This window comes from Cetorhinus maximus, chromosome 18 (assembly GCF_964194155.1).
Source record: "Cetorhinus maximus chromosome 18, sCetMax3.hap1.1, whole genome shotgun sequence".
Taxonomy (NCBI): domain Eukaryota; kingdom Metazoa; phylum Chordata; class Chondrichthyes; order Lamniformes; family Cetorhinidae; genus Cetorhinus; species Cetorhinus maximus.
The window spans coordinates 50346818-50372955 of NC_135896.1; the positions used below are offsets into that span (position 1 = coordinate 50346818).

A 26138-nucleotide genomic window follows, 5' to 3' on the forward strand; every position below is an offset into this window, starting at 1 on the left:
AGACGTGACTCAAGGATGGTATGTTGCCTCCCTGGTGCCAGGATCATGGATGTCACAGAGCAGCTGCAGGACATCCTTCTGGAGGAGGACAAGCATCCAGAGGTCGTGATCCACACTGGAGTCAATGACATAGGTAGAAAAATGGATGAGGTCATGAAAGCAGATTTTAGGCAGTTAGGAAGGGAATTGAAAAGCAGGACCTCAAGAGCAGTAAATCTCAGGATTATTCCCAGTGAGCATAAGAACAGGAAGACTGAGCAGTTCAACACGTGGCTGGAGAAATGGAGGGCTTTAGATTTCTGAGGCATTGGAATTGGTTCCGGGGCAAGAAGGACAGGTTACACCTTAACAGGACTGGGACTAATGTCCTCGTAGGGAGGGTTTAAACTAGATTGGCAGGGGGATGGGAAGCTGAGGGGAAATTCAGAGTGCAGAGAAGAAAAACTGGCAGTGGGAAGTATTGGAAGTATCAACCAATAACAAAGATGTATCAGAGTGTGATATCAAGGCAGAGAGAATACTTGGGGGCTTTGATAGAGTTAGAGTAGGCAACAGTAAGTCATCAGGTGGGGTCAGAATAAAGACCAAAGTAAAAAAGCCTAAATCAGGGCCAACGTGCACGTATATGAATGCAGGGAGTGTGGTTAACAAGTTTGGTACTGCAGGCATAGGTTGGCAAATGGAATTATAATGTTAGTGCTGTAACAGAGACCTGGCTCAAAGAATGGCAGGACTGGGTGTTAAATATTCTTGAGTACAAGTTGTTTAGGAGAGACAGGAAAGGAGGAAAAGGGGGTGGGGGGGGTGGATTGTGGGGTGTGGCAATATTGATTATAGATGGCATTACAGTATCAGAGAGAGGATGTTCCAGAGGGGTCAAGGACACAATCTCCGGCTAGAGGAAGAGCTAGAAAAAGGTGCAATAACATTGACTGGCGTAGTATATAGACACCAACTAGTGAAAGTGATGTGGAGAAATAAATTTGCAAAGAAATTACAGAGAACAACAAGAATTATAGAGTAATCAAAATGGGAGATTTCAATTATCGAAATATAGACTGGGATAGGAATAGTATAAAACTACAAGAGGGGTGTGAGTTCCTGGAATGTGTTCAAGATCATTTTCTGCAGCAGTATGTTTCCGGTGCAACGAGGGGACATGCACTTTTGAACCTGGTTCTGGGGAATGACTTGGCCCCAAACGGATCAAATATCAGTGGGAGAGCCTCTAGGGATCAGTGGGCATTGTTTCATAAGGTTTAGGTTAATCATGGAAAAGGAGGGGGAACAATCAAAAGCAGGGATAATTAACTGGGGGATAGCCAACTTCAATAGGATGAGAATGCATCTGAGCCAAGCGAGTTGGAATCAAATATTGGCAGAAAAGACGGTGGTTGAACAATGGACCACTTTCAAAGAAAAAGTACTGCAGGCAATGTCAAGATATATTCCTTTGAAGGGGAAAGGTAGGACAAATAAATCCAGAGTGCCCTGGATGACGAGAGAGATAGAGGTAAAGATGAAAAAAAAGAAATGCGCCTATGACAGATGTCAGGTAGAAAATATAATGGAGAATCAGGTTGAATATAGAAGGACCAGAGGAGAAGTGAAGAAACTTATAAGAAAAGCAAGGAGAGAGCAGGAAAAAGAGGCTGGCAACAAACATAAAAGGAAATCCCAAGGCCTTCTATAAGCATGTAAATAATAGAAGGGTAGTAAAAGAAAGAGTAGGGCTGATTAGGTAACAAAAAAATGGGACTTGCATGTGGAGGCTAGAGAAATAGTGCAGGTGTTGAACAAGTGCTTTGCGTCTACCTTTACAAAAGAAGCAAATGTTACCCATGCCAAGGTGAAAGAGGAGGCAACTGGTACACTAGAAGAACTTAAAATCGAGACAAGGGAAGTGTTGGAAATAAATAAGTAAATAGCAGAGCATTTAGAAATGCATAATCTAATCAAGCAGAGTCAACATGGCTTCATGAAGGGGAAATCATGCCTGACAAATTTATTAGAATTCTTTGAGGGGATAACAGGCAGGATAGATAAAGGGGAACTAGTAGATGCAATATATTTGGATTTCCAAAAGGCGTTCAATAAGGTACCGCACATAAGGCTACTTAAAAATATAAGAGCCCAAGGTGTTGGGGGGTAGTATATTAGCATGGATAGAGGACTGGCTAACTAATAGAAGACAGAATTGGGATACGGGGGGCATTTTTAGGATGGCAACCTGTAACTAGTGGAGTGCCACAGGGATCAGTGCTGGGGCCTCAATTATTTACAATAAATATTAATGACTTGGATGAGAGAAATGAATGTACTATCGCCAAGTTTGCAGATGACACAAAAATAGGTGGGAAGGCAAGTGGTGAGGATGACAGAGTCTACAGAGGGATATAGACAGGTTAAGTGAGTTGGCAAAAACGTGGCAAATAGAACATAAATGTGGGAAAGCGTGAAGTTATGCACTTTGGCAGGGAGAATAGAGCAGCTGAATATTATTTAAATGGAGAAAGACTGAAGAAAGTTGTAGCACAGAGGGATTTGGGAGTCCTCATGCATGGGTCCCAAAAAGCTAGCATACAAGTTCAGCAGGTAATAGGGAAGGCATATGGAATGCTGGCCTTTATTTCAAAAGGAATGGAGTACGAAAACAGGGAAGTCTTGCTAAAATGATACAAGGCACTAGTTAGACCACACCTAGAATAATGTGAACAGTTTTGGTCCCCTTATGTAAGGAAAGATATACTGGCATTGGAGGCAGTCCAGAGAAGGTTCACTAGGTTGATTCCAGGGGTGGAGGGATTTTCTTATGAGGAGAGGTTGAGTCGGTTGAGCCTGAACTCACTGAAGTTTAGAAGAGTAAAAAGCGACCTTATTGAAACATATAAGATTATTAGCGGGCTTGACAGGGTAGATGCTGAGAGGTTGTTTCCCTTTGTGGGAGAGTCTAGGACCGGAAGGAATAATCTCAGAGTAAGGGGTCACCCATTTAAGACAGAGAGGAGGAGGAGGAATTTCTTCTCTCAGAGGGTAGTCAATCTGTGGAATTCTTTACTGCAGAGGGCTGTAGAGGCTGGGTTGTCAAATATGTTCAAGGCTGAGATAGACAGATTTTTAATCAGTAAGGGAATGAGGGTTTTGGGGAAAAGACAGGAAAGTGGAGTTGAGGATTATCAGCCATTCAATGGCGGAGCAGACTCAATGGGCCGAATGGCCTACTTCTGCTCCTACGTCTTATGGTCTTCTTAAATGCTGGAAGACTGGAGAATATGAATCACTGAAATGTCCATGCTTAACACACTCCATTTCCAGAATATCAACAATACAGTGTGAAAAGAACAATTGGAAGGCAGAATCAACAATATCATAAGCAGCTACAGGACAGTTGAGACTTGCCACTCATACCACAGCAGAAATCCCGGAAATATCAGATATATCTCATGCTGTCTTCTGCATAGCTGCCTTGGCTAGCAAGGTACAGTGCCAACAAGTGCTTGATCAATCTATGCAAAGAAACACAAACTGCTAGCGACAATGGTAACCTTTGTGCAATGCATGACAGGATCAAAAGAGTATTTGGCCCCATCACTTAAGTTGCTCCTTTGGAGTCCACATGGGGAAGTAAGTACTCACTGACAGAAACAAGCAAATGGCCCATTGGATAGAGCACTACTCTGACTTATACTAACATGAAACAGATATCTCTTTGCCTGTGCTTAATGATCTTCTGTAGCTGCTGTCATGTATGAGCTTGATGCAGAACCCTCATTACTTGAGCTTGAAAAGACCACTGACTCTCCAGCAGCAAGGAAAGCACCAGTCGAGCTACTCCAATATGGAAAGCCCCAAGTTTCCATACTTCTACGATCCTCCTCTGCTGGAGAGAAGGCTCTGCCCCACAATGTATGCATGACACAATCAATGATCACATTACACAAGAACAAAAGTAACTGAGAGGATTGCAACAACTACTAGGGCATCTACTTTCAGTGTCACTGAGAAGGCCTTTGCCAGAGTTATTCTAATAAAACTCCATCGACTAGCCAACAGATAATACCTGGAAGTACAATGCGGTTTGGGGCATCTTGTGACACAGTGGTTAGCATCCGCCTCTGAGCCAGAAGCCCACCACAGGAGTTGATGGCCAAGGAAAGTGTGTTCATAACGCAACCAAACAAGTCGAGTATCAACCTGCAAATCCTTCCAATCAATGTCAGGCAGCAAGAATGAGAGAGATTCCTGATCAACGACGTGATGGAACGAAAGTTGGAGTCTTTACCATCACTGCAAAGCTCCAGACTACAACGCAGATGTAAAAAGTGCATGTTGCCACAGCAACCCAGACTCAGTCATCTGTCACATAGCACCACAATGTGGCTTCAGAGCAGGCAGATCCATGGTAGACATAATCTTGTCCCTGTGTAAGCTTCAAGAGAAGTGCGGAGGCTGCAAACACCACTCTACCTTGCTTTTGTGGATCTCACAGGGAGCACCAAGATCGAAAGCCAAAATGAAGTGCAGAATGTCCTGATCAGAGATCTTTTGTACGCTGATGATGCTGCATTAACTGCCCAGACACAATATCAGCTCCAAAAGCTCATGGATCATGTGACCTCATTCTTCCTCACCACCAGTGTCAAGAAAACTGTAGTTATGGACAGGGTGTCATGTCTCCACCTGTGATCAGACTTAAAAAAACACACTACTGGAAGCAGTAAACAAATTCTGCTACCTTGGATCTATGGTGACAGACAACCTGACTCTTAGAAAGGCAGCCACCAACTTTGGCTAACAAAACAGGCATGGAAAAATAAACTGGACCCGCAGGACCAAGATGCTTAACCTCAAGGCCTGTATCCTCAGCACATTGCTATATGGCAGGGAACCCTAGACAGCTTACACCCACCAAGTAAAAATGCTCAATAACTCCACCTCCAGTTTTCACAATCCCTCCTTGGCATCACATGGAAAGACAACGTCACCAATGATGCAGTCCTTTCTGGGGCAAACATGCCAAGAATACTAGCACTAATTAAGTAAAGGAGGCTTTGCTGGCTGCAACCCTAAGGCTAAGCTATATGGAAGGTAGCCTGTGCCAAGAGACCAGCAGGGAGCCCAAAGCTCCGATTCAAGGATGCTGTCAAAAGAAACATGAAAGTCCTCAGCATTAACCATGAAAAATAGGAAACTCTAGCTGACAATTGATGCAAATGGCAACACCAGCTGTGGGCAGGTATTCACCACCATGACCACATGTGGCTTTAGAAGTTCCAAAACAGACTCCAGCAAACAAGCTGTCAGCAGAGATCACCACCCAGCACCGGCAGGGGACAACTTCACATGTGGCACTTGTGGCAGACTTTGCCTTTCCAGAATCAGCTCGTTCAGTCATCAAAAGAAGTGATGATCTCATTTGACCTCGTTAAAGTTCTGAGGCTGCGTTCCCATCATCTCTCACAAATGGAATGATGTCAATCTATCTTAGTTGCACCCTGTTATGCCAACTGATTTCTTTTTAAAAGTGTTAAGATAGGGTTAGAGTGGAGTCAGTTACCCTCCCATGTCCAGATATCATTTTTTCAGATTAGCTCTAATAATGGAAATATAACATTCTCTTCAACTTCTGACCGGCTGCTGCTCATTGCAGGCTTTGCATCTTTCCAGCTTTTCCCTGGCAGTTAATATACATTGGAACCATTTACAAGAATTTTTCCAACTTGTCAAATATTTTATGATTATTGCTTCCTGCTGTGCTTTTGTTACCATCATCTACATTGACAGAAATGGCATCAGAAAGCAGATATCTCATATGAATTGAAGGTGTGGGGGTTGAAATTGTAGGCAGAAATAAGCTTTGGCAATTACTTTAGGTACTTGGGAAAACAGCCCACCAAAACTAGAACAAGTGACTGTAACAAGTAGAGTTACAATGAAAACAATACTGCTTACAACTTCTTTACTACACAAATTCAATAAGCAAGAAGAATTTAAAACAAAGAATTGCTCTATACCAACTTTTGTTGTTGGTGGCAAATATTGCTACATTCGACAAATAATTACAATATTTTGACTGCATTAGCATTACCTATTCTGTTTCAGGTACACTTATAGCAGTCTTATGTGCGAAGTACAAGTTTTGAAATCTAAACCTCTAACAGTCTGCTTGGTTTAAATGCAGTGTACCTGAAAATACAGCATTTTTAATCCAACACAATATTCCAGAGATACTCTACTGACCTGATTGCTCTTCTGTAATTCTTGAACCTTTTTAGCAAACTCCTTAGCTTCTTTCTGGCACTGCTGTTCCAGTTTCTCCACCCTCCTTTGGATACGTTCATCAAGCATCTTCAGCTCCTCAATATGATTCACGAATTCTTCCAAAAGCCTGTTGTATAAAATCATCCAATATGTTTAAATACCAGTTTCACACCACCAAATCAACAATCACTGCCCCTCTCCACATTTTCATAATCTTATTGTGGACAAATGCATCAACATCATAGCCTTGGCTGAAAGTTGGCTCAAGGGTGGCAAAACTGTGTCCCTCACTGAAACTGTCCTGCCTGGCAACACTATCCATGACCTGTCCCAACTAAACAATAGAATTGGCAGATCAGTCAATATCACCAAATCCTAGATCTGTCTCTCCCCCTTCCTGCCACCACATTCCCCCTCTGCAACCTGATCATTTCTCCTTTAAAAATCCTAATTATTTAATGCTCTCCAAACTCCCCTCACTATCCCCTAGACCGTTTCCCTTATTTTCTCCTTGAACTTCTGATACTGTCCGCCTTCAATACATTTTGAGTCACCCAGTGAAATATGTTTCTAAGGACAGCTAGATTAAACCTTACTAATCTCACTTTGGGAAGATGAGGGATTGGAAAGAAAAAGCAGAAAGCATCTTGAGTCGCTGCAGTCCATGTGGTGTAGGTACACCCACAGTGCTCTTAGGGAGGGGTTTTTAGGATTTTGATCCAGAGACAGTGAAGGGACGGCGATATATTTCCAAGTGTATAGCTCAGAGGGGAATTTGCAGTCGATGGTATTCCTATGTATCTGCTGCCCTTGTCCTTCTAGGTGGCAGAGGTTGTGGGTTTGGAAGGTGCTGTCAAAGGAAGCTTGGTAAGTTGCTGCAGTGCATCTTGTATATTGTACACACTGCTACTACTGTGCATCGGTGGTGGAGGAAGTGAATGTTTAAGTTACTAGATGGTGTTTGATCACGCAGGCTGCTGTCCTGGATGGTGTTGAACTTCTTGAATGGTGTTTGAGCTGCACTCACCCAGGCAAATGGAGAGTATTCCATCACACTCCTGACTTGTGCCTTGTAGATGTTGGACAGGCTTTGGAGAAACAGGAAGTGAGTTTCGCACAACAAAATTCCTAGCATCTGACCTTTTCTTGTAAACACAGTATTTATATGGCTAGTCCAGTTCAATTTCTGGTCAATGATACCCCAGGATGTTGATAGTGGGGATTCAGTGATGGTAATGCCATTGAATGTCAAGGGGGGGATGGTTGGACTCTCTTGCTGGGGATGATCACTGCTTGGCACTCGTGCAACGAGAATGTTACCTGCCACCTGTCAACCCAAGCCTGGACATTGTCCAGATCTTGCTGCATACAAAAACAGACTATTTCAGTATCTGAGAAGTTGTGAATGTACAATGTTCAGTGCCAATCATCAGAGAACATCCCCACTTCTGATCTTATGATGGAGAGAAGGTCATTGATGAAGCAGCTGAAGATAGTAGGGCCTAAGACACTACCCTGAGGAACTCCTGCAGTGATGTCCTGGAGCTGAAATGATTGACCAACAACCAAAACCATCTTCTTTTGTACTAGACATGACCCCAACCAGGAGAATTGGCGCCTTGATTCCCACAGATTCCAGTTTTGCTAGGGTTCCTTGATGTCGCACTCAGTCAAACGCTGCCTTGATGTCAAGGGCAGTCATTCTCACCTCACCGCTTGAGTTCAGATTTTTTGTCAATGAAATCAACAGCTCTACCTCACTGCAAAGCACCCAATTTACCCCAGGGGTACAAACAAGAGGAATAGGGAAAGAAAGATGGAGAGAGTAGAAGCTATAGTATTCATCACACAGAACTATATTTCTCCCCAATAAACTATAAAATGCTGAGCAGAATCTTAGCTTCCAGTGCACATGCAGTCATTTGCAGGCTTAGCCACACAGTTCAAACAAGCCATCTCTTGAAGGACAGCCAGGTGGTTATTCAATGTCACAGCAATAACACACCTACCTTGGTGCTCTCCTTGGCTACAGAATAGAAATTTAACAAAACAACTAGAAATTCCTCTTCAGGAAAGAATGGGCTTTGGTGACAAATTTAGGAAGTAGATTACAGGCCCACATTCACATTCCACATGAACAGTTTATGTCAATGTTCTCAGCTCTCCTCTATTATTACTATTGTACAGGCCCAGGCAAGATTATCCCCATCTCAATTTTGTTAGCCCTGGCCACAGAATGTCCAACAAGTGAACCAAGGCAACTCTTGGTTATACTCAACCACACTAAAATAGAAGGTATGCCCTCCAACAAGATGTTTTGCACAAGAAAAAGACTCCTTACTCTGATCAAGGACGTCCTTTAGATCCTCAATGTACACGTACATTGGAATTTGCCATCTGTACAAAAGGAATTCTCTCCTTTGCACCCCACCCCCTCCCCAGCATAAACATTGATCTAACTAGATGAAACCTTCCTCAATTACTCTGTCATGCAAACACAAAGATGAGCATTGTCTCTTCTCTCCTCTACCTATTTCAGATACTGTTTACCAAGGTACTAGCCTAACTATTCTGGCCTTTGAGGGGGCAAAAGAAAACAGGTATGCTTTAAACTGATTTATTCAACTGCATTTGATTGGCAATTCAATTCAGTGAACCTACATTAGCCTCCTCAGTGAATCTACCTGAAGTCTCCCAGAGATTTAGTTTAGCCAGATAACTTCCACAATTGAAATTATAAAAAATAGTACAATGTAGTTTATATTGAAATTATAATCTACTTAGTTTGGTGCAACAAAAAAATCTGTTACACTTAAAAAGTGCTGTGGAAAAGTGAGCTAACTAATAATATTCATGTACTGTACTGATCCTTAAAATTGTTTGGCAGATCAAACTAAAGATAAGTTCTACTATGGTGTAATTTTGCTAGTTTAGAAAGGCAATAAGGACCCCTTGAAGGCACAGGATTCGATCAACAATTTGGGAGTGCAGTGGTAATGTCGCTAGATTGGTAATCCAGAGGCCCAGGCCAACGCTCTGGGGACATAGGTTCAAATCCCGCCATAGCAGCTGGTGGAATTTAAATTCAATTAACAAATCTGGAATATGAAGCTAATCACGAAACTATCAATTGTCATAAAATCTGGTTCACTAATGTCCTTCAGGGAAGGAAATCTGCCATCCTTGCCTGGTCTGGCCTACATGTGACTCCAGATCCACAGCAATGTGGTTGACTCTTAACTGCCTTCTGAAATGGCATAGCAAGACATACAATTCAAGGGCAATTAGAGATGGGCAACAAATGCTGGCCTTGCCGGCATTACCCACATCCCATGAAAGAATAAAGAAAAAAAAAAACAGCTGACATAATTGGAAAGGTTTCTCTTTTCATCATCTGGGCACACCATAAATTTTATTTAAAAGTTGGTAGTGTTATTGGGATGTACTGAGCAAGAATTCACCTATGAAAGTAGTCTGAAAGACAAATGGTAAATGTACCTATAGTAAGACGAGTAAAAGAAACCCTGAAATGTAAAAAGACACAGAAGGGCACAAGGACACTACAAGTACAATAAGCAGAATTACAGAAGATACTAACTGTTTCAACACGAGAGAAGTCCAAAATCTTTATAGTCCCTTTCAGTAGACTAAACATCTTGGACAAAAGCTACATGGCAGCAGTTTGCTTAGAGAGCCCCACACACATAAAGCAGAGCAAAGAACTGGAGACACTGAGAAAATCTATGCATTTTAAAAGCATTTTAATCGCTGATGAGATGGACTCTTTAAAGGTCATCCTTTGCAAACATGCATCACAGCAAACTGCATCTTCATGCTTTTTTCCTGCAGCATTTATCATGGAAGATTTACATCTTCCCAGGAGAATGGGCCAGTAAATAAGCATTAACAATGATGTCCAAATGTCCCTTGTATAACTGTTCTTGCTACTCAATATGAGATTACATTTTTTGAAAGCCATTGTCAAAAGAAATTGATAATAATAGCAATAAATGGAGGGCATGTAAGGACACAAAAAATATAGCATACTTTGTGACCAAATGTGCACTGAAACATTGAGAAAACCTACTTAAGACATAGGCTTCATAGTCAATGGAAGACCAATGTCTCATGATATGAAATCATTAGTGTTCCGAGATGGTCCCTTTTAGGTTAGCAAGAATAGAAGTCAAAGTATGTGCAGGTTATTGTTATGAGACAAAAGCCCTTTTGACAACAGTGTTTCTATCATTAAACAGTGTTTTTGTCACTCAGATTTTGTAGATGGCTCCAGGATATATAGATATATATATAGGTACATACAGACACGACTCATGTAGCTTAATGTCAAAAATTGTGCACGTTAAACAGGCTGCATGAAATAGAGGTGTTAGAGGTTTCTTGTAAATCACAGTATAAAGTCCATTTAACTAAACATTTCAATAAAACGCTTATACGAACTTAAAGTTTTTAATCATACTTCTAGCCCTGTCCACCCAAAGATTGTAATACAGTTAGGCAGAACAGTCTTAGTTTTTTAATGAAACTCAAGTGAGTAATTGTTAACTTATTAACCAAAGCTAGAAATGGAGTGCGGCTTGGACTGTGAACAGCTGGGAATTTGGTAGTGTGGGGACTCGGTGAAGAGGGGAAGGAGGTGCTTCTTTCTTTTTCTATCTTTTCCAGCCTCCAGTATTTGGCTCTCAATTCAGTACAGGGGAAGAAGTCGACTGGTGAGTAACTGGTAAGTTATTCTACTTATAATAAATAGTTTGTACTGTTAAAATAGGGTAACTCAAGCGAGTGGAATGTGCATCCTGTACAGGTGGGACGTCGTGGATGCACCACCTCGGTTGTGGGGGAGTCCAGTACATGATGTGCTATCGCCAAATTTGCAGATGATACAAAAATAGGTATATTCAAGGCGGAGAGAGACGGATTTTTAATCAGTAAGGGAATCAAGGGTTATGGGGAAAAGGCAGGAAAGTGGAGGATTATCAGATCAGCCATGATCTCATTGAATGGCAGAGCAGACTCGATGGGCCGAATGGCCTACTTCTGCTCCTACGTCTTATGGTCTTATGTGACCTGGACAAACACATCTGCAGGAAACGTCACCGGCTGCAGAAGCTTGAGCTCCGGGTTTCAGAGCTCGAGCAGCAGCTGGAGTCAATGTGGTGCATCTGCGAGGCTGAAGATTATGTGAATAGCACGCATAGGGAGGTGGTCACACTGCAGGCAAGGAGCATGCAGGCAGAGAAGGAATGGGTGACCACCAGGCAGTCTAAGAGAACCATGCAGGTGGCGCAGGAGTCCCCTGAGTCAATCTCACTCACTAAATGGTTTTCCACTTTGGATACTGGTGAGGGCGATGGTTCCTCTGAGGAGTGCAGCAAGAACCAAATCCATAGCACCATGGGTGGCTCGGCTGTACAGGAGGGGAGAAAGAAGAGTGGATGAGCAATAGTGATAGGGGATTCGTTAGTTAGGGGAACAGACAGGCATTTCAGCAGCTGTAGACATGGCTCCAGGATGGTATGTTGCCTTCCTGGTGCCAGGATCAAGGATGCCACAGTGGGCCTGCACACATTCTTCTGGGGGAGGGTGAACAGCCAGAGGTCATGATGCACAAAGGTACCAACAATATAGGTAAGAGGGATGAGGTCCTGAAAGCAAAATTTAGGGAGTTAGGAAGGAAATTAAAAAGCACGAGCTCAAGGGCAGTAATCTCAGGATTACTCCCAGTGCTACGTGCTAGTGAGCACAGGAATAGGAGGTTTGAGCAATGAACATGTGGCTGGAGAATTGGTGTAGGATAACTGCATCAGATTTCTGAGGCATTGGGATAAGATCTGGGGTAGGTGGGACCTGTATCAGATGGGCAGGTTACACCTTAGCAAGACTGGTACCCACATCCTCATGGAGATTTGCTCGTGCTGTTGGGGACTAGATTGGAAAGGGGGATGGAAACCTGAGAGGGAGCTCAGATTGGAGGCAAGCAAAACTAGTAACAGGAAGTAGAAAAGTAGTAGGCAAAATTACAAGATGAAGTGAAGGCAAGCATCAAGTAGGATCAAAATGCAGAATAATGTTAAAAAGACAAAGTTAAGGGCACTCTATATCTGAATGCATGTAGCATTCACAACAAGGTAGATAATTTGAAGGTACAAATAGAAGTAAATGGTTATGTTTTAATTGCCACTACAGAAACGTGGTTACAGGGTGACCGAGACTGGGAACTGAATATTCATGGATATTCGGAATTTTGAAAGGATAAGCAAGAAGGAAAATGAGGTGGGATAGTGCTGTTGATAAAGGACTAGATCAGTATATTAATGAGAGAGGATCTTAGATCGAAGGATCAAAATGTAGAATCAGTTTGGGTGGAGCTAAGAAACAGTAAGTGATAGCAAGCATTGGTGGGAGTTGTTTATAGGCCACAATGTAGTGGTAACGTTGGGCACAATATAAATCAGAAAATTAGAGCTGCATGTAACATGGATAATACACTAATAATGGGCAAACTCAATTTACATATAGATGTATTTACATATGGGTAAATCTAATTAGCACTAATGCTCTGGAGGATGAATTCCTGGAATGTGTACGAGATGGTCTTCTGGATCAGTACATTGAAGAACCAACTAGGGATTGGGCTATTTTAGATTTAATATTATGTAATGAGAAAGGGCTAATCAATAAACTTTCTATAAAAGAGCCATTAGGAAATAGTGACCACAATATGATAGAATTTTACATTAAGTTTGAAAGTGATGTAGTTCATTCTGAAGCTAGGGTCTTAAATCTCAACAAACGAAACCAAGAAGGTATGAGGGGCAAGTTGGCTATGGTGGATTAGGAAAATACACTAAAAAAAATTTGACGGTAGACAGGCAATGGCTAGTGTTTAAAGTAACATTACATGGTAAGCAACAAACATACATACATAAGACACGAAAACACAACAGGAAAGGTGAATCAGCCATAGCTAACAAAAGAAGTTAAAGATTACATTAAATCAAAGGAAGTGGTTTATAAGATTGTCAGAAAAAGTGGTAAGCCCCAGGATTGGGATCAATTTAGAATCTAACAAAGGAGAACCAAGAAACTGATAAAGAAAAGGAAAAGAGAATATGAATGCAAGCTAGCGAGAAACATAAGGACAGACTATAAAAGCTTTAGTATGTGAAAAGGGGAAGATTAGCAAGGGCAGATATGGCTCCATTACAAGCAGAGACAGGAAAATTTATAATGGAGAATAGGGAAGTGACAGAGAAACTAAATAATTACTTTATGTCTATCTTTACGGAGGAAGATACAGAAAATCTCCCAGAAATACAAGGGAAGTAAGGGGCTTGTGAAAATGAGGAACGGAAAGAAATTAGCAGTAATAAAGAGGTAGTACTCGAAAATTAATTGGATTGAAGGTTGAGAAATCCCCTGGACCTGATAAGCCAAATCAGAGTGTAGAAGGAGGTGGATAGAGACAGTGGATGCACTGGTGGTTATCTTTCAAAATTCTATAAAATCTGGAAAGATTCCTGCAGACTGGAAAGTAGCAAATGTAACCCCACTATTTAAGAAGGGAGGGAGAAAGAAAACAGAACTATAGACCATTAGTTTGATGCCAGTAGTTAGGAAAATGTTAGAATCTATAAAAAGAGATGTGATAACCAGACACAGATATGATTGGGCAGAGTCAATATGGATTTATGAAAGGGAAATCATATTTGACAAACCTGTTAAGTTCTTTTTTAGGATGTCACTTGTAGCATAGATTGAGAAGCAGTGAAAGTGGTGTATTTGCATTTTCAGAAGACTTTTGATAAGGTCCCATACAGGTGGTTAGCAAACAGAATTAGAGTACATGGGATTGGGAATAATATTCTGGTATGGATTGAGAATTGGTTAACAGGCAGAAAACAGTAGGAATAAATAGGTCCTTCTCAGGATGGCAGGCTGTTACTAGTAGAGTAGCACAAGGATCCATGATAGGTCCACAATCTACATAAATGATTCAGATGTGGGGATCAAATGTAGTAACTCCAAATTTGCTGATGACAAAACTAGGTGGGGACGTAAGTTGAGAGGAGGGTGCAAAGAGGCCTCAATGGGACTTGGACAAGCGAAGTGAATGGGCAAGAACATGGCAGATGGAAAATAATGTGAATAATTGTGAAATTATCCACTTTGGTAGAAAAAAAAACAAAGGCAGAGCATTTCTTAAATGGTGAGAGATTGGAAGGTGTTGATGTCCAAAGGGACCTGGGTGTTCTTGTTCATGAGTCACTAGCTAAAAGCTTGCATGCAGGTGCAGCAAGCAATTAGGAAGGCAAATGGTATACTGGCCTTCATCTCAAGAGGACTGAATACTGGAGTAAAGACACCTTGCTGCAATTGTATAGAGCCTTGGTGAGACCACACCTGGATTAGTGTTCACAGTTTTGGTCCCCTTATCTAAGGAAGGATAGACTTGCCCTGGAGGGAGTGCAATGGAAGTTCACCAGACTAATCCCTGGGGTGGAGGGACCGTCATACGAGGAGAGATTGAAGGAACTGGGCCTGTATTCTCTAGAGTTTCACAGAATGAGAGGCGGTCTCATTGAAACTTACAAAACACTTACAGAGTGTGACAGGGTGGATGTAGATAAGATGTTTCCCCTGGCTGGTGAGTCTAGAACCAGGTGGCACAGTCTCAGAATAATGGGCAGGCCATTTAAGACTGGGATGAAGAGGAATTTCTTCTTTCAGGGGGTGGTGAATCTTTGGAATTCTCTACCCTAGAGGCCTCTGGAAGCTCAATAATTGAGCATGTTCAAGACAGAAACCAATTCTGGACACTATCAAGGGATATGGGGATAGTACAGGACAGCAGCATTGAGGTATATAGCCTGCCATAATCTAATTGAATGTTGGAGCTGGCCCCATAGGCTGAATGGCGTACTCTTGCTATGTTCCTAAGGTTATTTGTATAGTTCCATCCTTCACAAATTATAGGGTTTCTTCAATGTTAAAGCCTATGTGGACATAACAGTTGCTCACACAGAAAGCAGAACTTTTTTTTAAAAATTAATTCACGGGATGTGGGCTTCGCTGGCTGGGCCAGCATTTATTGCCCATCCCTAGTTGCCCTTGAGAAGGTGGTGGTAAGCTGCCTTCTTGAACCGCTGCAGTCCATGTGGTGTAGATACACCCACAGTGCTGTTAGGAAGGGAGTTCCAGGATTTTGACCCAGCAACAGTGAAGGAACGGCGATATATTTCCAAGTCAGGATGGTGAGTGACTTGGAGGGGAACTTCCAGGTGGTGGTGTTCCCATCTATGCCCTTGTCCTTCTAGATAGTAGTGGTCGTGGGTTTGGAAGGTGCTGTTGAAGGAGCCTTGGTGATTTCCTGCAGTGCATCTTGTAGATAGTACACACTGCTGCTACTGTGCAACAGTAGTGGAGAGAGTGAATGTGGTGCTAATCAAGCGGGCTGCTTTTTCCTGGACGGTGTCAAACTTCTGAGAGTTGTAGGAGCTGCACTCATCCGGGCAAGTGGGGAGTATTCCATCACACTCCTGACTTGTGCCTTGTAGATGGTGGACAGGCTTTGGGGAGTCAGGAGGTGAGTTACTCGTCGCATGATTCCTAGCCTCTGACCAGCTCTTGTAGCCGCAGTATTTATATGGCTAGTCCAGTTCAGCTCCTGGTCAATGGAAACACCCAGGATGTTGATAGTGGGGGATTCTGTGATGGTAATGCCATTGAACATCAAAGGGCGATGATTGGAATCTCTCTTGTTGGGAGATGGTTATTGCCTGACACTTGTGTGGCACAAATGTTACTTGCCACTTGTCAGCCCAAGCCTGAATATTGTCCAGGTCTTGCTACATTTGGACATGGACTGTTTCAGCATCCGAGGAGTCATGAATGGCACTGAACATTGTGCGAACATGCCCACTTCTGACCCTACGATGGAAGGAAGAAGCAGCTGAAGATGATTAGGCTGAGGACATTACCCCCGAGGAGCTCCGGCAGTGATGTCCTGGAGCTGAGATGACTGACCAACAACCACAACCATCTTCCTTTATGATATGTATGACTCCAAACAGCAGAGAGTTTTCCCCGGCTCCCACTGACTCCAGTTTTGCTAGGGCTCCTTGATGTCAAGAGCAGTCACTTTCACCTCACCATTTTACGTGTTAACACCCAAAAGGGAGGGTCTCTTCTGAGACAATAATTTTAAAATTGCAAATAACTTATACATGTGACTCAATCAGCAATCACTAAGTGAGGAACCTCGATGGTTGCCATACAAGCTGGGGATCAGCCGTACAAAAACAATAATTAAAAACACTACCCACCAAGAATGCATCTTATATACACAACTTTGACTACCAGATGGCAACCAATGATACCAGAAGCACTACGGTGTCAAATACTCCACTGTATTCCAGTTTGTCACTGCATAAACTAAAGCTAGTTCTTCATTCACCAGGAACAAAAAAATCCACTTGACTAGAACGTTAATCATAACTTACAGACTTCTCTATTTCTTTTAAACTATACTATACAAAGTACACCATTCCTGCAACAGCTTAAAAATTGGACTAAAAACTTTCATTAAAATGGTGCACCTTTTTGGATCAAAGGCTTCTGATCCACCTTTGGAACCTCCACCTGGTGTCCTCCATGCCAGACGTTCAATGTACTCATCAACATCAAAAGGTTCCTGTTAACAAAATAAAAATCTATGTAACATCAACCACTACAAATGTATGTTTGATGTGTCAAGCACATTTTATATGTATTAATAAAAGAATTATGGCCCAGCTAATTAGGATAAATCAAGAGTAGACCCAATAAAGTCTTGGGGCAAAGCATTCAGAGATTTTCCAGTATACAATAGGCATACATTGATACATTAGCCATAACTTACTTTTCATTAATGCAATATTATCAAGTTAACAAAAGAAGTTACCTGAATAGCCATCAGTGAATAAATCCTTTTTATACACCAGTAACTTGCATTTATATAGTGCCTTTAATGTAGCGCCTTTCATGTAGTAAAATGTCCCAAGGTGCTTCGCAGGAGTGTTATTAGAACAAAATGTGACCCCAAGCCACATAGAGACATTAGGAGAATGACCATCTTAAAGGAATAATGAGAGATTGAGGCGCTAACAGGTTTAGAGATTAAATTCCAGAGCTAACATAAACACATATGCATTAGTTAACTCAATTTTTGTAAGCAAGAGCAAGTTACTTTCTATTCAATAAATCTTTTGTGCAGGTGAAAATATCTGCTCTCATGATCTTAGATAAATTATTTGGGTCCTTTTCAAACAGGCATTATTCTAATTCAGTATAACAATAGATGCTGCACATGTATCATTTTACCAAAGTACATGCATAATTATTTTGTACATGCAGGTTATTTGGTACTTTCATTCAAGTTTAACCTACAAACAAATGAAAGGAAAACAGAACCATGAGCAGCAATGCACAATGCGATTTCCAACCAAAGTCTTTATGCTAATGTTGCTGAATCCGAACATGAGTCTCTGCATTACATACATAAAATAAACGTTTATAACTTTATTGAAAGTTGACAACTTAGAACTCTGGCCCAAATTTTGTGGATCTTACACACAGATTACACCAAAACTCACTGTACTTGAGGCCAATTTGGATGACCGGAACTTCAGCTAGAATTTTCTGCAGGGCTACCCTGGACCATAAAAACTAATGTAAAACATGCATCTCCAATGAAGGTAATAGCTCTTGCCCACCTCCCCCCTTTTTCTGTGTACTTGCTTTGATCCTGTCACAACACTAACTTGCTCCAGTTCTGATGACAGGTCATCAACCTGAAATGTTAATACTGTTTCTCGCCACAGATGCAGTCTGAGCTGAATATTTCCAGCATTTTCTGTTTTTGTCTGTCTATGCAGGTGAGAGCTAAAACCGGGCATTTGATTTTTTTTTGGCAGTCGCACACAACTAAGAATTTTATCCCTATTCAACAGAACCGCAAAGTAACAAGCCCAGTATATGTGACATAATTTCACAGCAACGATTCCTTCCCCCAAAGCTGCAATTAAATTCATAGAGGGACAAACTGCAAAAAATTTCAGAACTATTAGAAATTAGCCTGCTTGCCTTTTGGGTGTCAGCGTTGCTTACCCTAGTAAGGTTTAGTTCACGCCACTTGCTAGTACTTGAACAGATAACCTAGATTTGTGCGCCAATGTAGTACTTAGAAGGAGTTAGTGGCATAAGACAGTAAATGGAGGTCTAATTTATCTCATGATCACTTTGCAATATCAACCAGGTGTCAGTTTTTGGGAGATAGCTGGTGCGGAACCACTGCCTCTTTCGCCTACGTGTCATTATACTCAATTTTTGAAATTTCTTAGGATGTGAGCAATGCTGGCAAGGACACATTTATTGCTCATCTCGTCGACCCGAGAAGCCGCTGGTAAGCCATGCCCATAAACCACTGCAGTCCTTCCCATGATGGTGGAAAGAATTGTAAGTCATTTTGATCTGATACTTCACCTATAAATTGCATGGTTACTAACGAATTGGTGGAATAGACCTTAACATTAAAACATTAAAGAAGTGCAGAGACAATAGGGCAGTAACAGTCGGAGATTTCAATTATCCTGGGGATAAATTCAGTATATGCAGAGGAAAACCTTTTTTGCCAGTACATGGCAAATCCAACAAGAGAGGGACAGTTTTCAACTTGGTTTTAAGGAATGAAGTAGGACGGGTGGAAGGGATATCAACCGGAGTGTATTTCAGTGGCAGCAATCATAATTCAGTTAGATTTAAAATGGCTATGGAAAACAATAAAGACAGTCCAAGAGTAAGATTTTAAATTGGAGAAAGGCCAATTTTACAAAGCTGAGATATGATTTGGCAAAAGTGGACTGGAAACAGCTACTTGGAGGTGAATCAGTGTAAGAGCAGTGGGAGGAGGAAATAAAGATGATTTGGTAATAAATATGTTCCCAATAAGAAAAAGGGGTGAGACTCCAAAATATTGATCCAAATACCAAATCCTAATACCAAACACACACCCACCAACTGGATGTAGGAGATCTTAGAGTAAGGCAAGGCAAAAACAAAAGCTTTTGTCAGATGCCAAGAGCCCAATATTTCAGAAAGCCAAGAGGAGTACAGATCCAAAGACATACTGCACGATTCTGACAAATCAGTACCAGATTTACATCAGTGTCACATCCTCGAACAAAGATTTGAAGTGGGAATCACTACAGCAAAGGAGGGAGAAAAGTAGACTAATCATGTTCTATAAAATATGGAATGGACTACTGGGAATTCACAGAAACAAGTACCTGGTGGTCTCCAGCAATAACAAACTATGAGGTAACCATCCACACAAAATTTAATGACCATCTGGTTCCAAGACAATCTTTCTTCCCAAGGACAATCCCGCTTTGGAACAAGATGCCAAAGGAAATACTCACAGCCCCATCACTTGAAATCTTCAAGACCCATCTTTAGATTATTTCCATTTATAAGTTTTTCCAAGGGGAGATGGTGATGTAGTGGTAGTGTCGCTGGACTAGTAAGACAGAGGCCCAGGCTAATGCTCTGGGAATATTGGCTCAAATTCCACCATGGTGGAATTTAAATTCAATTAATAAAATCTGGAATTGAAAGCTAGTCTGAGTAATCACAAAACTATCACTGATCATCATAAAAGCCCATTTGGTTCACTAATGTCCTTTAGAGATGGAAATCTGCCATCTTTACCTGGTCTAACCTACTTGTGACTCCAGTCCCACAGCAATATGGTTGACTCTTAACTGCCCTCTGCAACAACCTACTAAGCCATTCAATTTAAGGGCAATTAAGGATGGGCAACAAATGCTGGCTTTGCCAGGGATGCCGACATCCCATGAAATAAAGAAAAAATTATCAGCAGGTCCTGCCTGGTTACCTAGCACTACCCATATAAATGTTGGCAGAATATGGATATTAGTCCGTGCCGCCAACACAACTAAAGTAGAAGCAGAACCAGAAAGTGCAGGGGTGAAATTAGGAAGTAACGAGAGCATAAAAACATATTGGCAAGTAAAATCAAGGGAAACATAAGGACATTTTATAAATACACAAAGATTAGGGCCAATTTGAAACCAACAAGGTAACTTGACTGTGGAGGCGCAAGACACGGGTCTTGATGGGTCTAGTTCTTAATGAACACTTTGTGTCTGCTTCCTCTATGGGGCGAGAGCAATGCACATATTATAGTTAAGGCGGAGTGTGAAATATTGGATGGGATAAACAGTGAGGGAGGAAATATTAATCATCCAGCAGCCAGGAAAGTGGATAAACGATCTGGCCCTGATGAAATGTATCCAAGGTCAAGAAAAGCAAGGGAAGAAATAGCAGAGGCTCTGACCATCATTTTCCAATCCTCTGGCCACAGCTATGATGCCCAGAAGATTGGTACAACATTAGCAGCTTTTCCATTGTTTAAAAAGGGAGGAAGGAACAGCCCAAGTAATTACAGGTAAGTCAACCTAACTTCAGTGGTGGGCAATTATTGTAAAAAAAATTGACAGACAGTATAAAACATATTTTAGAAAAGTATGGATTATCAAGGCAGACAGCATGGATTCATTAAGAATCTTGGGTGATAACATGATCTAATTTTTTTAGGAAGTTGATGAGGATAGGGCATTTGAGGTAGTCTACGTGGATTTTAAAAAGGCTTTTGAAAAGGTCCCACATGGCAGACTGGTCAGAAAAATTAAAGCTCAGAATCCAAGGGAAGGTGGCAAGTTGTATCCAAAATTGGGTCAGTGGCAGGAAACAAAGGATAATGGTCGTCGGGTGTTTTTGTAACTGGAAGGCTGTTTCTAAAGTGATTCCGCAGGGTTCAGTACTGAGTCCCCTGCTGTTTGTGGTATAGGTTAATGATTTAGACTTGTATGTAGGGGACATGATTAAGAAGTTGGCAGATGATATGAAAATTGGCCTTGTGGTTGATAGGAAGAAAGCTGTAGACTAGAAGATATTAATGAAGATATTAATGGACTGATCCGGTGGGCAGAAAAGTTCCAAGCAGAATTCAATCCACAGCAGTGTGAGGTAATGCACTTACAGGTGGCAAACAAGGGAAGGGAACGCGTGATAAATGGGAGGACACCAAAGTGTAGAAAAACAGAGGGGCCTTGGTATGCATACCTATGGAATGCTAAAGATAGCAGGGCAGGTAAATAACGAGGTTCAAAAGGCATGTGAGATACTTTCCTTGTGGCCGAGACAGAGTATAAGAGCAGGGAAGTTATGTTAGAGCTGTGTAGGACACCAGATAGATCATAATTAGAGTGCTGCATACAGTTCTGGGCATCTTACAGGATGTGATCACATTAGAAAGGGTACAGAGGAGATTTATGAGAACATTGCCAGGACTGGAGATGTTCAGCTAAGAGCAAAGATTGGATTGGCTATGGAGGGAAGCGGAGAGAGATTTAACTGAGATGCATAAAATTCTGAGCAGCCTGGATAGAATGGATAGGAAGGATATTTTTCTGTTGGCAGAGAGGTCAATAGCCAAGGGGCATAGATTTAAAGTAATTGTTAGAAGGATTACAGGGGAGCTGACTAATCATTTCACCCATAGAATGGTGGGTATCTGGAGCTCACTGCCCGAAGTGGTGGTAAAAGCATAAACCTTCATAACATTTAAAAACACTAAAAAAACACCTCATCTGCCTGGGCCTTCAAACACCTGCTATCTAGCATTTGGCAGAGTCTGCATATCGCACATTAGGCCTACCAGCTATCTCAAAACCTATTGAACTGGAGTGGAAGCAAGTCCTCCTTGATCCCGAGGGACTGCCTACGAAATACTTATCCAGGTAATCCATTTAAAAACACTTGGAAATGCGCTTGAAGTGCTGTAATTTATAGGGCTGGAATTAGGCTGGATACCTTTTCTCAGCCAGCACAAACACAATGGGCTGAATGGCCTCTTTCTGTGATATAAATGTTTTTGTTTCATGGAATGATACTTTGAGGAGGCCAGTCCGTTGTGCCTATGGCAGTTCTTCAAAATAACTAATTCATCCCACTCCCCTGCTCTTTCCCCAAAGTCCTGCACGTTTTTCCCCAATGAGATTTTGTTTGGGAAATGGAAGAGAACATCAGCCCATCTTTAATTTTAACATAGTTTCTCCCAACCATATTCACACAGTACTTTCCATCTGCGATTGTTCTCAGAAAGTCACCTCCCTCCTCCATTTCCACTATTGAAGCAGTCAATACAAGAAACAAGACTGGCCTGTTAATTCATTTAGATTGTCCTGCCAATTATGAAACAAGTAATCTCTACTAAGTATCCCTAATGACAGAGGTTAAAAACTCGTTACCCAAGAATTGGAGGCACAACTCTAAATCCGACTATGCCATGAGACCACTTGTTCAGAGTTCTCATTTACCATTAGCAAAGAGGGTCTAACGATCTCCCCATGACATTCAATGGCATTACAATCACCGAATCCCATACCATATAATCCTAGGGGTCACCATTGACCAGAAACTGAACCGGGCCAGCCATATAAATACTGTGGCTACATAAGCAGGTCAGGTGCTGGGAATTCTGAACAGAGTAACTTGCTTCCTGATTCTCAAATCCTATCTACCATCTACAAGGCACAAGTGTGATAGAATGCTCTGCACTTGCCTGGATAAGTATTTCGTAGGCAGTCCCTCGGGATCAAGGAGCACTTGCTTCCACGCGAGTTCAATGGGTTCTAAGATAGCTAGTAGGTCCAATGCACAATCTGCAGACTCTGCCAAATGCTATACAGGTGTTTGAAGGCCCAGGCTGATGAGGAATTTGGAGCTTTGTACACTCTCTCCGATGCATCAACTTTGCCTCTGCATGCTCCTGACGAAGTTCCTCAATGTGTTCAGTGCCTTCCTGAATAAACCTTCTCCATTTTAGTTGGTCACACTCCAGGGACCCCCATGTGTCGGCAGAGATGTTTGATCTCTCCAGGGATGCTATGAGGACATCCCTAAAGCTTTTCCACTGTTCTCCTGTGAGTCTCCTGCCGTGACCGAGTTCAGGGTAGAATAGTTGCTTCTGGACTCGTGTCAGGCATACGAATGGCATTTGGGGAAGTGGTGGTGTAGTGGTATTGTCACTGGACTGGTAATCCAGAGACCCAGGATAATGTTCTGGGGACCTGGGTTTGTATCCCACCATGGGAGATGATTGAAATTTGAATTCAATAAAAATCTGGAATTAAAAGTCTAGTGATGACCATAAAATCATTGCCGATTGTCGTAAAAACCCACCTGGTTCACTAATGTCCTTTAGAGAAGGAATCTGCTGTCCTTACCTGGTCTGGCCTACATGTGACTCCAGACCCACAGCAATGTGGTTGACACTTAAATGCCCTCTAAATGAGGGCAATTAGGGATGGGCCTAAATGCTGGCCTAGCCAGCAACGCCCACATTCCATGAACGAATATTTAAAAAACCGTCCCGTCCAACGGAACTGGTTTTGAGTGATTAGCACCTCGATGATGGGCATGTTGGCTTCAGAGACGATGCTGCTGTTGGACTGCCTTTCTTGCCACCAGATTTGAGGATCTTACAAAGGCACCACTGATGGTACTCCTCCAGTACTTTGAGGTGCCTGCTGTAGGTCATCCAAGCTTCCGAAATACATAGGAGCACAGGGATCACTGCTGTCCGGTAAACCGTGAGATCCTGGTCCTCAAATACTCTTTTCCTCAATCGGCTGAAGGCTGAGCTGGCACACTGGAGGCAATGATGAATTTTGTCATCTACATCGACCTTCGTCGAGAAGAGACTCCTAAGATATGGAATACGCTCCACTTATCTGGATGAGTGCAGCTCCAACAACACAAGAAGCTCGACACCATCCATGACAAAGCAGCCTGCTTGATTGGCACCCCATCCACCAACTTAAACATTCACCCCCTCCACCAATGGCACACAGTGGCAGCAGTGAGTACCATCTACAAGATGCACTGCAGCAACTCACCAAGCCTCCTTTGGCAGCACTTTCCAAACTTGTGAACTCTACCACCTAGAAGGGCAAGGGGAACAGATGCATGGAAACGCCACCATCTGCAAGTTCCCCTCCAAGCCACACACCATCCTAACTTGGAACTACATTGCCATTCCTTCACTATCGCCAGGTCAAAATCCTAGAACTCTCTACCTAACGGTACTGTGGGTGTTCCTATGCCTGGTGGACTGCAGCAGTTCAAGAAAGCAGGTCACACCACCTTCTCGAAGGCAATTAAGAATAGGCAACAAATGCTGGCTTTACCAGCAATGCTCATATCCCATGAAAGAATAAAAGAAATGCTGCACACAACAAAATATTAACATGAATAAAAGCCCCGAATCAATGTGCAATTTGCACAGCAACTACCAGTGTGAGTAGTTACAGCCACTTGCAGATCTCCAATCCAGGTAATCAAAATTCCAATGTTCACACACAATGAATATCTAATTCAATGATGGTAATTTTTAAAGTACCAATTGGGCTTCCTGGGCACTTTTAATACATTGATTGACAAAGCACATGAGTTCTATAAGTATCATAAAAGTAGGCTGACTGGTTGCAATTATTTAACAGAACATTTATAAAAAACGTGTAAGTGGGTCATTTATGCTTAGATCAAGATTGCATATATAATAGTCGCATGTACTTCATACTAGATCATCTAACATGATTGGTTTGAGTTGGTATTTACCTGGGTTCTTTGGGGGAAGAAACTGTTGTAAAATAATACAAAAGCAAAAAGCTGTAAATCTGAAATTGAAACAGAAAATGCTGGAAATACTCAGTGGGTCTGGCAGCATCTGTGAAGACAGAATTGAAGTTTCAAGTCTATGACCTTTCATCAGAACTGAAAAAAGTCAGATGCACCAGGTTCTAAGCAAGGATACAGGCATGAAAAGAGAGGACAGGAGGATAGAACAAATGGAAGGTCTGTGGTAGGGTGGAAGACAGGAGAGATTAAATGACAAAAGGATGATGGTACAAGGCAAAAAGGGGTGAGAGAATTAAAGAAATAAAAGAGAGGTGTAAATGGAAAAATAATTTCTAACAGCTGCCATCCAAAAACAAAACCAGAAAACTCAAAATAAAATGGGGTCAGAGGTTATGATATGCATAGAGACTGTAGGGTGCCTAATCAAAAGATGAGGAGCTATTCCTCGAGGTTATTTTGAGCTTCATTGAGCATAGGAGGCAGAGGACTGAGAAGTTAGACTGGGAGTGGAGTTGAGAATTAAAACGGCAGAAGCTCAAGCTTGTGAAATGAATGGAGGTTTTACAGTCCTGAAGACCACGACATGAACAGCGAATGCAATACACAAAATTGAAAGTACAAGTAAATCGCTGTTTCATTTAGAGGGATTGTATGAGTCTTGGACAGTGAGGAGGTAGGTGGTCAGGTGTTGCATGTTAATTGTATCAATTGAAGTTAAGTACATACAGTTGGAGGGCACTGGTGGGTTACTGGAGCACATACAATGAGACACTTACTAACACAAGAATTGAGTGGAGTCTAAAGATACACACCTGTAATTTTTTCTTTCTATGAATAAATCTACTCTGAGTAAAGACCGGTTTTGGTTTCTTCCTTCACCAGGTGGCTATCAGGAATGTAACATTGCTTCTCTTGTGCTTGCATGGGATGGGGCTGTGCGAAGGGGAGAAGGTATGGAGGGAGATAGTGTTGTAAACCTGGGTGTTGCAAAGGGAAAAGTCCCTCTGGTAATAATGAGGGCAATGTATAAAAATACAATTAAGGTTTAATTTTAAAGATGCAACAGCTGTTAATTTTTCTAGTGCAAACACTTTTAG

At 41.9% G+C, this 26138-nt stretch overlaps 1 protein-coding gene across 1 annotated transcript in view; it reads right to left on the minus strand.

The window, feature by feature from the left end:
• The window catches only part of exoc5 (exocyst complex component 5), an 85464-nt gene that overhangs the window by 57090 nt on the left and 2236 nt on the right, over nucleotides 1–26138 (minus strand). The window contains exons 2-3 of the mRNA XM_078562691.1: nucleotides 16878–16972; nucleotides 6241–6388 (exon numbers count right to left, since the gene is read on the minus strand). Coding sequence (XP_078418817.1) covers nucleotides 6241–6388; nucleotides 16878–16972 — 243 coding nt within the window. The remainder of the gene's footprint in view (nucleotides 1–6240; nucleotides 6389–16877; nucleotides 16973–26138) is intronic.